This window comes from Cavia porcellus, unplaced genomic scaffold (genome assembly GCF_034190915.1).
Source record: "Cavia porcellus strain 051 isolate PalLab524CR breed Dunkin Hartley unplaced genomic scaffold, mCavPor4.1 scaffold_9, whole genome shotgun sequence".
In the NCBI taxonomy this organism is placed as follows: domain Eukaryota; kingdom Metazoa; phylum Chordata; class Mammalia; order Rodentia; family Caviidae; genus Cavia; species Cavia porcellus.
The window spans coordinates 78,739,913-78,751,241 of NW_026947492.1; the positions used below are offsets into that span (position 1 = coordinate 78,739,913).

General features: G+C 42.5%; 1 protein-coding gene across 1 annotated transcript in view; it reads left to right on the forward strand.

The window, feature by feature from the left end:
- Positions 1–10,953, forward strand: part of Kif18a (kinesin family member 18A) — a 59,476-nt gene extending 48,523 nt beyond the window's left edge. Inside the window, exons 14-17 of the mRNA XM_013147261.2 lie at positions 1,676–2,120; positions 2,681–2,788; positions 8,004–8,113; positions 10,311–10,953. Of these exons, the coding sequence (XP_013002715.1) occupies positions 1,676–2,120; positions 2,681–2,788; positions 8,004–8,113; positions 10,311–10,393 (746 nt within the window). The 3' untranslated portion in view covers positions 10,394–10,953. The remainder of the gene's footprint in view (positions 1–1,675; positions 2,121–2,680; positions 2,789–8,003; positions 8,114–10,310) is intronic.
- Positions 10,954–11,329: the final 376 nt, after the last annotated feature.

The window sequence follows — 11,329 nt, forward strand, 5'->3', positions numbered from 1 at the left end:
AGTGGAGAAAAGTAACTGTCTTTACACTGCAGCATTAGTATAAAAATATCTGGTAATGGAAAATTTGACAAATGTCATGTTAAAGGGAGTGGAAAATTATTTTAAGATCTAGATCTCATTTATCTAGTTCTCAGAAAAGTACAATTCCTTAGTAGAACAGGGATCATATTTTTCTTCCTGTTTTTAAATTGTAATTCCTAGAGGGTAATTGTCAACCTAGCCAAAGCAGAACCTATTGTCAACTAACGTAACAAGAAGGATGCATGTACTGTTGGTGACTGATAACCATGCATTTTTTTGGTTTGGTTGAAAACTTGAATTACTTCATTGAAATATGTAAAACTTACTCTGTTTAGGTTACTGTTACCATAGTAAAATGAATGTACCATCAATTGAGAATTTTACTTCATGTTTTGAAAACATGGCAGAAATAATAAATTCCAGTTTCTTTGGTGGGCAGGTGTTCTACTTCCTGTCCACCCCCATGAGGTGAGCAGATGGAATTGTCCATCACCAAGCGTGGCACAGCACAGCGAGGTTGCTGAAGCACGCTGTCACACAGGAGCTCAGTGCTGGCCATGCTCATTAAAGGCATTAGAAATATGTCTGTGTACTGGAATATTTAAGTGTGTCTAGTCCTGTCGGGATGCAAACCTTGAGTTCTGTCTAACAAAACCATTGTCTCTTAATTTGGAGCAAGGACCACAAATTCCTTTGCTAAAATCTCAGGGTATTTGTTTCTGTTAAGGATTACTAAAGGCCTTGAGTGGGAAGGATGACACAGTGTTGTGTTTAAACTACAAACCTAGGAGAAGTGAGACTCAGAGGTCCGCAAATCCAAGAGAAGGGAAAGGGGTTTTTAAAAGTCGAGTTATTTGAAACCCAAATGTGTAAAAAGTGGTGGCAAAAAGAAATGAGAGAACATGTGGATGAGAGGGTGAATTCTAGCTCCTTGGAGAAGCGCACACATTTCCTGGGTGGAGGAAGCGGGGAGTAACACAGATGCTGGAGAAGTAGTAGGAGTGATTTTGGAAAGCTTCAGAAGCCGGGTAAGTCCGAGGTCATCATGACATTTGGGAAACAGGTTTTTACAGAGTGGCAAGTGTTAAAGTATGCAAATCCTTCCAGTTATGTTCATTTACCTTTCATATCAACATGATTTTTGCAAATTTCTGAGTTATGCTTGATATGGGAGACAGCCAAGCACCAGAATGCTGAATCAGCCATGCACCAGTCATCATGGATTGCAGTTCTTCCTTAACCTGGGTTTCACTGGTTACTGCCATTCCTGTGCATAGCCCAGACTTCCACTCAACTAGTAATACTAATTGGGTGATATGCCACGATAGGACAAGTATCAATCTCTTTCTACAAATGCTAAGTGTATTTCTGTTGTCTTAAACTCAAGTCAAGCATGAAAGCTGAAAGTTGCTTGTGAATGGTAACTTGGTTGGAAAGTTGTTTTCCTGACTTCTCAGGCACTAGTCATACTTATAAGTTGGTATGGATATTAGCAGTTTATTTTTGTTATAACATGTAAGCTTATTGAAGTGTTTTAGCATTAAAGCATGTTTCAGATTCTGTTGGCAGAAAAATACCATTTTTATCAATTTTTAATGGTATTATTGGCAAACTAGGCAACAATATTGAAGAACTTTTTCATTTTATTGAACAGGCACATCTTCAAGTGAATCAAATCTGCTTCAGATTCCTCCACACAAAAGAACTAGAAGAAAATTAATATCTTCCCCCTTGACCGCAAAGCATACAGAAGAGCCAGCGCTGTCTGAAAGTGTCCAGCTCAATGACTCTCTCATCAAAGAACTTCATCCTATTTTGTATACTCCAGAGAACTACAGAAAAACTGTCCCATGTCCATCTCCAGTGGCCCTGGTAAAACCATGCTCACACACTGCGAGCTTCCCAGCTGTCAGCTCCCATGGAAGCAGTGGTAATTCTGTGGCTTCGCCAGCCAAGGTAGCCACCCCTCTTCACTGGAGAACAGAATGTGCACGGGCCAATTTGGACTCGACCTTTATCATATGTGAAGACTCCAGGAGCCCAAAGGCTAAAATAGATGAGCAAGAAGCGTTCCCAAACAACGAAAACGTTTCCAAAAGGTATGAAAAGAGAATGTTTGCCAGTTCCTTTTTCTTCTTTAAACACAGCCCTCGTCTTCCTTTTTTTCCTTGATCGATATGTTTTATTTCTTAGGTAAAATGTGCTACCCTGATTACAAGCAGTTTTTTATTTACACTGAGTCTTAATTACCTAAGCATGGATCCCCTAACAGTGTTACATTTGACCTTGGTTAAGCTGTGGCAGACGTTAGGGCACCCTGTGTTCCTTGTGCGCTGCAGTCACATGGCATAGGCCACCGTGCAGGATGCCGCCCTGCTATCCTTCACCCACATCTCTGAGGGAAACCCCACTTTCTGCTGGCGCCCCTCATACTCAGCTGCCTGAAATAGTCGTAAATCTCAAGTGTGGTTGGCTGTGTGTTACCTAAGCAGACATCCGTCTGCATGGTCACGCTTCACTGTGCTGGAAGAAAGCACAGTTTCTCCCCAGCGCCAGTGCCAGCGCGGGAAGTTGCAGAGCATAGGGCACTGTGCCCTAACCTCAGGGCTGGGCCTTTTGTCTCTGTGGCACACTTGTCTTTTATGTTTCTTTCGTGCAGACCTTACCCTTCTTCACTGTCGGCCACACACCCTGTGCCTGTGTCCAGCGTGGTGCCGTCCTACATGGCGATGACTGCTGCCGCCAGGAAGAAGCGGAAGTTAGCAAGGTGCGTGAGCCCCACAGGCACCTGCCTGTGTCTCAGCTCCGGCTGCACCGCTGTGAAGGGCACTGCCCTCCATTCGTTACCACAGGGAGAGCTGGGAGCCCGTGCACTGCACTTGATGTTTATATAATATCTTTTAGATAATTAAAAATAAGTTGAAAAGTCTTCTAGCTTTCAAAATGTCACTGAATTTTACTTTTCTCCTGATGGCAGTGTTTTTTTTTTTACTGATTTAGTTATTTGTCCTTTTAAATACTCGTGAATTTCTTTCATTTTGGAATTAAATTTTAGCATTTCGATAAAGGGCGTGCAGTGAAGTGAGGAGCGTGCTGGTTCTGGCCAGGACAGTGTAGCTGTCAGACCAAGCCACTCACCAACCCAGTCCGGTGACAGCTGATTGGAGGCCCGTGGTAGGGGAGGGCTGAGGCTGAAGACCCCAGGGAGGGCGGAGTGCTGGGGGTGAGCTTGTCCTCTCCTTTCCAGGCGTGGCCCACAGACCAACAGCAGCCAGAAGTTTATAGTTCTAGGCGCTCACTGAGCTAGGGAGACAACCGTTTGTGCAGCTTCTGACCTCATGGTTTGCCAGTCTCTAAACTCTGGGCTAAGTGGCTGAGAAACTGCTGAAAGCAGCTGCCGAGAGACTCCGGAGTGAACCAGGTTTGACGTTGGCTGGAGCTGGAGCTGGAGCTGGACATGGAACCTGGAGTTCAGGAGGCAGTGCAGGGAGCTCTCAGATGCCCATCGGTCTAGCTGAAACCCTTGAAAGGGTGTGCTCAGTGCGCCAGGCGACACAGTCAAATGATTAAAAGTCAACAGAATGAAAACATAGAGACGCAGGGGTGCCTAAATGCTGCTGAGCTTGGGGTCTTATAAGTCCCCGATTTGCGGACACTTAAGTTGGGCAGTTTCACAGATGCAAACAGACCCCGCCTTAGGACGTTGCTAGATGCCAGCGAATCACAGAACAAGTTCGTGGGTGTGCAGGACCCTGTCACAGCTGTTCCTGTGTGGCCACTGCATCCCGAGATGCTGCACAGTGGTGCCATACACATGGGGACTTACTCTGTCTGTTCACGGGGGTCTAGTTTCCTTGTGCTTCGTGTTGTGTTTCTTTGTGACAGGTGTGCGAGACTCATCCTGTCGGACTTATGACGAATCCTACCTTAGGAACCTTCTCCCAGAATGGAACTCGTTCATAGGTCCGGGGACTTCCTGTAGTGAATGTCAGCTGTAAAAGTTCAACTGTGATTAATTTCAGCAAAGTAGATAATGTAGAAAATTTGACCAAGAACTGGATTCTCTCAAAATGAGTCAAAGGGATATTCTAGAACCCAAAGAGTAGAATTTACTGAAATTAAAAGCTCAGTAATTTAGTCTCAGAATAGCTGGAGGGTGCAGAGAGCAGAGGAGATGTTGGAGACACGGTCACATAGGTCCGGAATAGGTGTATTTGAGTCTACCAAAGCAAGGAAAAGAATGTGGAAACACTGTTTGTGGGGGTGCTGGCTACTGGTTTCTGAAAACTGATGAAAGACAAATCATACGTTTGAGAAGTGCTGCTCATTGCAGGCAGGGCTAACAGAGAGAGGTAGGAGTAACTACCTCAGCGCACAGTGATAAGGCAGCTGGGCCCAGAGATGGTGCTGAGCCACAGCCTTCGGTCTTTATATCCTCCAGAGTGAGCCTAGGGACAGAATGCACTGGGTGGCTATAAAGTGGATCTGACTTCTGTTAGTTCTTTTTTTTTTTTGGTCTTTTTCCTTTTTATCAGTACCGAGGATCGAACTCATGACTGCCTGCTTTGCAAGGCAGGCGCTTATGCCGCTGAGCTAAATCCCCAGTCCCCTGTCAGTACTTCTTTACCACACCCCTATGAGGAAACAAGTAACTAGCCTTTGGTCCCTTGTTTTTACTTTTTTCAGACAGGGTCTGGCTATGCAGTTCAGGCTGCCCAAGCTGGCCTCCAGTGGGGGATCCTCCTGCCTCAGCCTCCTGAGTGCTGGGATTATAGGCGTGAGCCACTACTCCCGGCTCTTTAGGTTTTTATAAACTTCCTATTTTCTGCTCTGGCTCTTTTGTCCTGTAGACTACAGGAAATGAATCTATAAGTGACATATTTACACATCTTCTCACTTATGAATTTCGGATCTGCTTTTGCCCCTCAAAACTCAGGTACAGCAGAGCCTTGAAATGCTGTTAATTTAAAATCCCCAGGCAGGCTTTTCCTGAATATCTCTGAGTTTGCATAACATCCAAGGGTTTGCTTGGTAGCCTCCCTCCTCGTTCATGGTTTCACTTTCAGGAGTTTCAGTTGCCTACATGCAACCAAGGCTGGAAAATATTCAGTGGAAAATTCCAGAAATATTGGGTTCAGAAGTCTGACCGATAGTGGTCACTCTGAGAGGTACACAGAAATCTTCCGCTGTCCCTCCCCATGTGGCTGCCAGAGTGGCCCCTCTTCCCACTCCTTAGCTGGGTCTCTGGTATCAGATCAGCTGCCAGGTAGTGCAGTGCTCGCTCAGGTAACCCTTACTTCACTGAGCTGCTTGCCTGGAGCCAAAAATTAGTGAGGCTGGCAACTAAAAATGCCAAGGAGAAGCTGGACGCCACTTCCTTTAAAGAAAGGGTAAAAGTTTATCATAAACACGGACCAGCAGGACAGCACTTGAGTTATGCTAGCTAGGTTCAGCATTCTGGATTCCCCACTAGTGGTCTTGCAGTAGTCTCCCGTGGCTGGAGAGAGACGAGTATTTTTGTAAATTGCGGGTGTAAACTGTGGGGAGCCTGGCTCCTGGGTGAGGCTCAGGAACGAGCCTCGCTGACACCGTCCTCGGTTCCAGCCTCTAAAGTGTGCTGTGTCAGTTTTGTCTCTCAGCCCACTGATGAATGTCTTTCCTCTGTTGTATTTACTGGATGTGGCAGGCACAGCAGCTAAAAATAATTTTCAAATGTAAACTTGTCACTAGCAAATCACATAATTCTTTGTCAAGAAGTATCTGGTGTGGTAGTATATTTGGAGTGGCTTAGGTGAATTAAAGGCCTTACACTGTGATATTAAAGGACACATAAAGCAAGCCACTTGATTTTTTCATAGCCTATTAATTACTCTTACATTCCCTCTGGTACCAATAATTAGATCCTGCCATTAAGGAAGGTTAAAAGAGATTACAAATGTACATAATTACTTTTTTTAATCTTCCTTTTCCCCAATTAAATCTATATGGGATTGAAAGAAACTGGTATTTTCCACAAAGCAGCATTATGTCAATACATACATTTATTTGGAGTATATATTCTGTTTTTAAAAATAAAGAGAAGTTTTCATGTATGTATAATCTTACATCATTTTCCCCCCCTCTGGAAAAAAGTACTCTAAAAGTACTAAGTAGTGCAAAATCTTAGCAATTTTTCTTGCTATTTAATCTTGCGAGTATTCGAGTTTTAATCTTAACAATGTGTTGAATATCACTGAAATAGATCATTCTGAATAAGTTCATTGACCAACTAAATATATGTATATTAGTGGGTATTTTTTTTTACATCAATCAAAGTTTTGGGTTTCTGCTTATTTGTGTTTATTTGGTTCTTTGATTTTGTTGTTGTTCATTGTCTAGTTATTCCAGCTGGAAATTTGCGTTCAGCTGAAAGAATATGAGATGTGTTGTTTATTAATTAGAACCATTCTATAAAAATGAGGAAGCAAAAGTTTACTTCTTTAATAGTTACAGAAAAGTATTTTATACATAGTTGGAAGAATCCTTAGATTTCTTATCAATATCATCTTTAACAATTTAAATTTTATAATTTTAAATTGATATGTGTTACAAACATTTCATCAGTACGTTATTTTATCTAAATCCCAAAAATATATCCTTGTACTAGACTTATGTAAATAAGCAACTTATTTTGTCTTGAGTATGAGTTTTAATCAAATGGATTTATTCAGAAACTTAATTTTCAAATAAAAGTATGCTTTAAGTAAAAAGTGAAGTCTTTGAATTAACCAAAGTAAAAAATCATATGTAAAATAATAAAGACAAATTTATTATAAATTTATTATCTCTTATCAAAAGTAGCTAGTGACAGTGATCTGTGTCCTTGAAGAAATAACTTCAAGAGCCAGGGATTTACCTCAGTGGCATAAGCGCCTGCCTTGCAAGCCCATGGTCATGAGTTCAATCCCCAGTTCCAAAAAATAAGTAAATAAATAACTTCAACAACAGTGTGTAAAAATCACAGTAGAACTTAGCCCTTGAGGAGCATCCAGGGGTAGAGAACGTCAGCAGTTGGATATTTCCTCACACCCCTCTGTACCCTGTGGCCACTTGGTGGGGCGTCCTGCGCGCCTCTGAGCGGAGCCGCGTCGGGAATCCGTGGTGCACACTGAGCACTCCTCCGGAGGGCTTTGGAGCCCGCACGTGTGTCTCCTGTTCTCTTCCTCCATGTTCGGCATGCTCAGAAGCTGGCATTTCTGACTGGCTGAGCGCGTGGCTCACCCGTCTCCCCGTCCCGCAAGCACACACTCGTGCTGGCGCACAGCATGATCAAAGTGCCAGGGAGGAAGGTGTCCCAGTTCAGGGAGCCCTCGGTGGTGACAGTCACTGGCAGTCAGGTCAGCGTCAGTTTGTAAGATGTCACACGGTATCTTCAGCAACCAAAGAAAGAGAATCCCTGATGTTGGTGATTAGCGTACAAGAGTGGTATTCTCCCCGACGTGGCCTCCAAGTGGTGTTAGAATTTGACCTCTTGACCACAGTGTGTGCCCGGCTACTGTTCTGAAGGTGAACCTAATAAAAACAGGTTATGCTTTCCAGTTTCTATAATTATAAGAACTGTAATTATAACAGTCTTTCATTTTATTATAAAATACTGCATTTTAATTCAAAAATGGACTTCCAGATCATCCCCAGTGTCCACATCCCCCACATTAGAGTTTTCACTTCAAACCGATAAACAAGAGCCTAGGTTTTCAGCCTCTGTGGGCATGGGCTGCCATCCACTCTCCAGGTCGCAGTGACCCTCACACTGCAGCAGGGACCCAGCTGCAGCCCCCTGGCATATACCTCTGGTCCCTGTATCCACCTGAAAAGACACAGTGCCTCCTGTTTCCAAACCTCGGATTTGTGGTTTTTATGAGAGTTGCATGTAGAGCATGAATAGCAGTTAAAGATATAAAAAGTGCTTAATTAAAAATAAAATCGTAACTTTCTCCCTCCAGTTCCACATCAAGTAATCTCTTTCCTGCTGAAGAAAATCATGGATTTGCCAAACGTATTCGACGAGACAATTCAAGTGAGAGGGTCTTACAAGAAAACAGACCAACCATACGTAAGTCGCAGCTGCTGATGTGTTGATGACAGGATTATCTAACATACAAGTCATACTTGTGTTTTACAGTGTTTTCTTAAAGTCCCCACTGAGGTTCCACTTCCTGCCTTTATTGTACGGTAGAGCAAGTGTGATTGCCCATATGTTACAGATACGAGAACTGGAGGCCAGCATGTGAAACACTGCTCTAGGGTCACCGTGGCGCTAGGACTCAGAACCACGTTCCCCAGCTATGCATTCTGTTCCTTTTGTTACCTGTGCTGCTCCATACTATAGAATTGGAGAATACTTTGGCCAGGAGTCAAATGTGTTACTTAGTCAGATAGCTAAGTGTACTGTAGAAACTACACCGACTGGTAGACTGGTAGTTTTCCTCCTCACCTGCTCTCCTGATTTGGCCTGTGACTTATCTGTGGAATTACTGTACTGGTGCTGTTTGTACCCAGTGATGGTAACTCATGGACACGCTGAAGAAGAGAACCATGAAGCTGACGGTGTTTTCTCACCGCCATGTGGGAGTGACCGAAGAGGCCCTGCAGCTGATGGAGAGGCCCCTTTTGCCCACCAGTTTCCAGATTGTAATGTGCAAAACTCTGTCTGCGATCTGCTCCAAAGACTTGGTTCAGAAAGAGTCTGCTTACCGAGCATTCTCTGGTGCTGGATTTGTGGCGAACACAAAGGCAAACACTGTATGAGTCAATGTGATTCCTTCGCAAGGAACTCACAGCGCCTGGCATGCAGGTCTCGTGAGATTTTGTTTCCATGAGTAACGTGGAAACGCTTTTTCCTTTTTTTTCTAATAATGCCGTTTGAATTGCATAAAATTCCTCAAAACTCTGCCGTTTACTTCCCGTAGTAGCCAGGGGCAGTTGTTTACCTTAAGTTCAGTGTAAATACCTCTTATTCAAATATAAGAGTCAAATAGCCGGATACTAAAATGAATGGTGATCCGGTTTGACATTCCGGGTTCCATGATGGGGCACTGTATCTGTAGTCGGTGTGGGTGATGCTGCCCCTTTCGGCTCCTCTAAAATCTTTCAGAATGTCCTAACTCTGCAGTTAAATAATAAACTTAGGAAGATTCTCAAATCATAGGATTTGGTTTTATATTGTCTAGGAATGGCTTAGTCAATTTTTTATTAAAGCAAAGTTAAAAAATACTGTGGAGAAAAATGTGGTAGAGAATACTAAGCTTGCCAAAGACAGACAAAGCTAACAGGAGGTTTATCCAGGGTTTTGCTTTTCGAGAATAAAGGAACACTGAGAAGGAGTGACTAGAAGATAATATGTATTAGATCATCTCATTGAAAAATACCCGAGGGGCTAGGGATATAGCTCAGTGGCATAAGCGCCTGCCTTGTAAGCAGGCAGTCGTGAGTTCGATCCCTGGTACCGATAAAAACAAAAAAGACCAAAAAAAAGAAAAGAAAAATACCCGAATATACATGTATCAGAAATTGCTAGAAAGGTAAAATGGAGACTACTCCCTTCAGAAGGTGTTCTCCCTGGTTCTTGTTGGTGGTACCAACATTTAAACTCAGGGCCTTCACACTGACTGACCTGTATCCCTGCCCTTTTCTGAGACAGGCGCTTAGGCAGTTGTAAGTTGCTCAGTCTGGACTTGAACTTGCGGTCTTCCTGCCCCAGCCTCCCAGAATGCTGGGGTCACGGCACCCCTGCCCAGGTCGCCTAACGCTTCAGCTAAAAAAAGGCAAACAAAAGCGTCATCAGTGGGGAAAAAAGACCACTACTGTTAACTGAGCAGTTAGAGCAATAAAAACGGTATCAAGAAACTGTGCCTCTCCAAAACTAAAGTCTAATGTGACCAGAAAACCAGCAGTTAGAAAAGCTTGTGGTGGCACTTGCTGGACTCCAGGACCATCGTCACAGTGTGAAACTCGCATGGAAAAAACCCAAAGAATGAAAAAGACCCGTGATACAAGAAACAGGGAGGGGAAGGCAGAATGAGTGTAGCACTTTCTCAGGACTGTCTGAAAACTGCACGTGCAAAGGCACGGAATTTGGTGATCAAATTAAAAGCCCAAGGTGTAAAGTATCTTTGCTGTATGTAAATTATATTTCAAGAGTAAATGTTCTTTCCTTTGGTTGTAATTTTCAATAAATTTCTGTAAGTTGAATGAATGTTGAAAACTGGTTCCTAGTCTTGTACTACATTTCTTTATCTTTTTTTCTCTAGGACACAAAAAAAACATCCATAAACTAAACTTGAACATGGTTAGGAAATTCGGAAGAAATATTTCAAAAGGAAATCTAACATAAGTGACTTCAAAGTTAAGGACGATGAAACGAGCCTGCTTTTGAAAGGGGTTTGTCAGCTGCTCCCAGAAGTATGTTTAAAACTCTTGAAGAAGACCCTCTAAAGCTGTTTACCCAAAAGTCTTCAGCAAGCAGAAAATGAAAACTATACTTTGAGTAAACAGAAAATTTCAACAGAAGCTGTTATGTCTTAAGTTTCTGCAGTATTTGTTACCCTTTAGGATTCCTAATTCAGCCTCGTGTCTGCTCACTTTTATAACAAGAAGATGCTATAACAAGTTGAGGATGATTAAGAAAACAATAGTGATATAAATTATCCTTGTTTGTTTTTAAAGAGAATTTAGAAGGGGTAAAATTATGGTCCAAGACGTACCAGTCTTTGTTACATTCCCACACTTCAGTCTACTCACTGGGACTGTCTGTCCTAAAAGTACCTGGTGTTACAAATGTACATAAGTGCTGTCCATAAAGTTGTTGTAAATATTATTTAAATGTCGGTAATGAATAAAATACTAATATTGTCCCTTGCTACTTGATACATTAAAGATGTAGATTTTAAAGTGTTTGACTTTTCTGTCTCATTACTAGCCCTTGCACATGCTATTATTCAGTGTGGGTTCTATATATTTATATTTCAGATTAGATCAAGACAAAGGATACCAGAACCAAGTCTGCAAATAATTCATAGGTTTCTTTATAATAATGAGAGAATATTTTAACTCATTCCTGCTGCTAATGGAATTACATGGACCTACAGCTTAATTCTACTATAACCTCGTTCACCTGCCCGCGTCAGCCTCCTTTTCTGCTAAATGCAACCAATATTTGTTTGAATGCACTTTTAATTTTGTGTAGCATCAGAACCTTCACACAAAAGCAAACAACCCTACTGAAAGACAAATGGCAGCATTTTAAACCTTTCAGTGGTTTGAGTTTTAT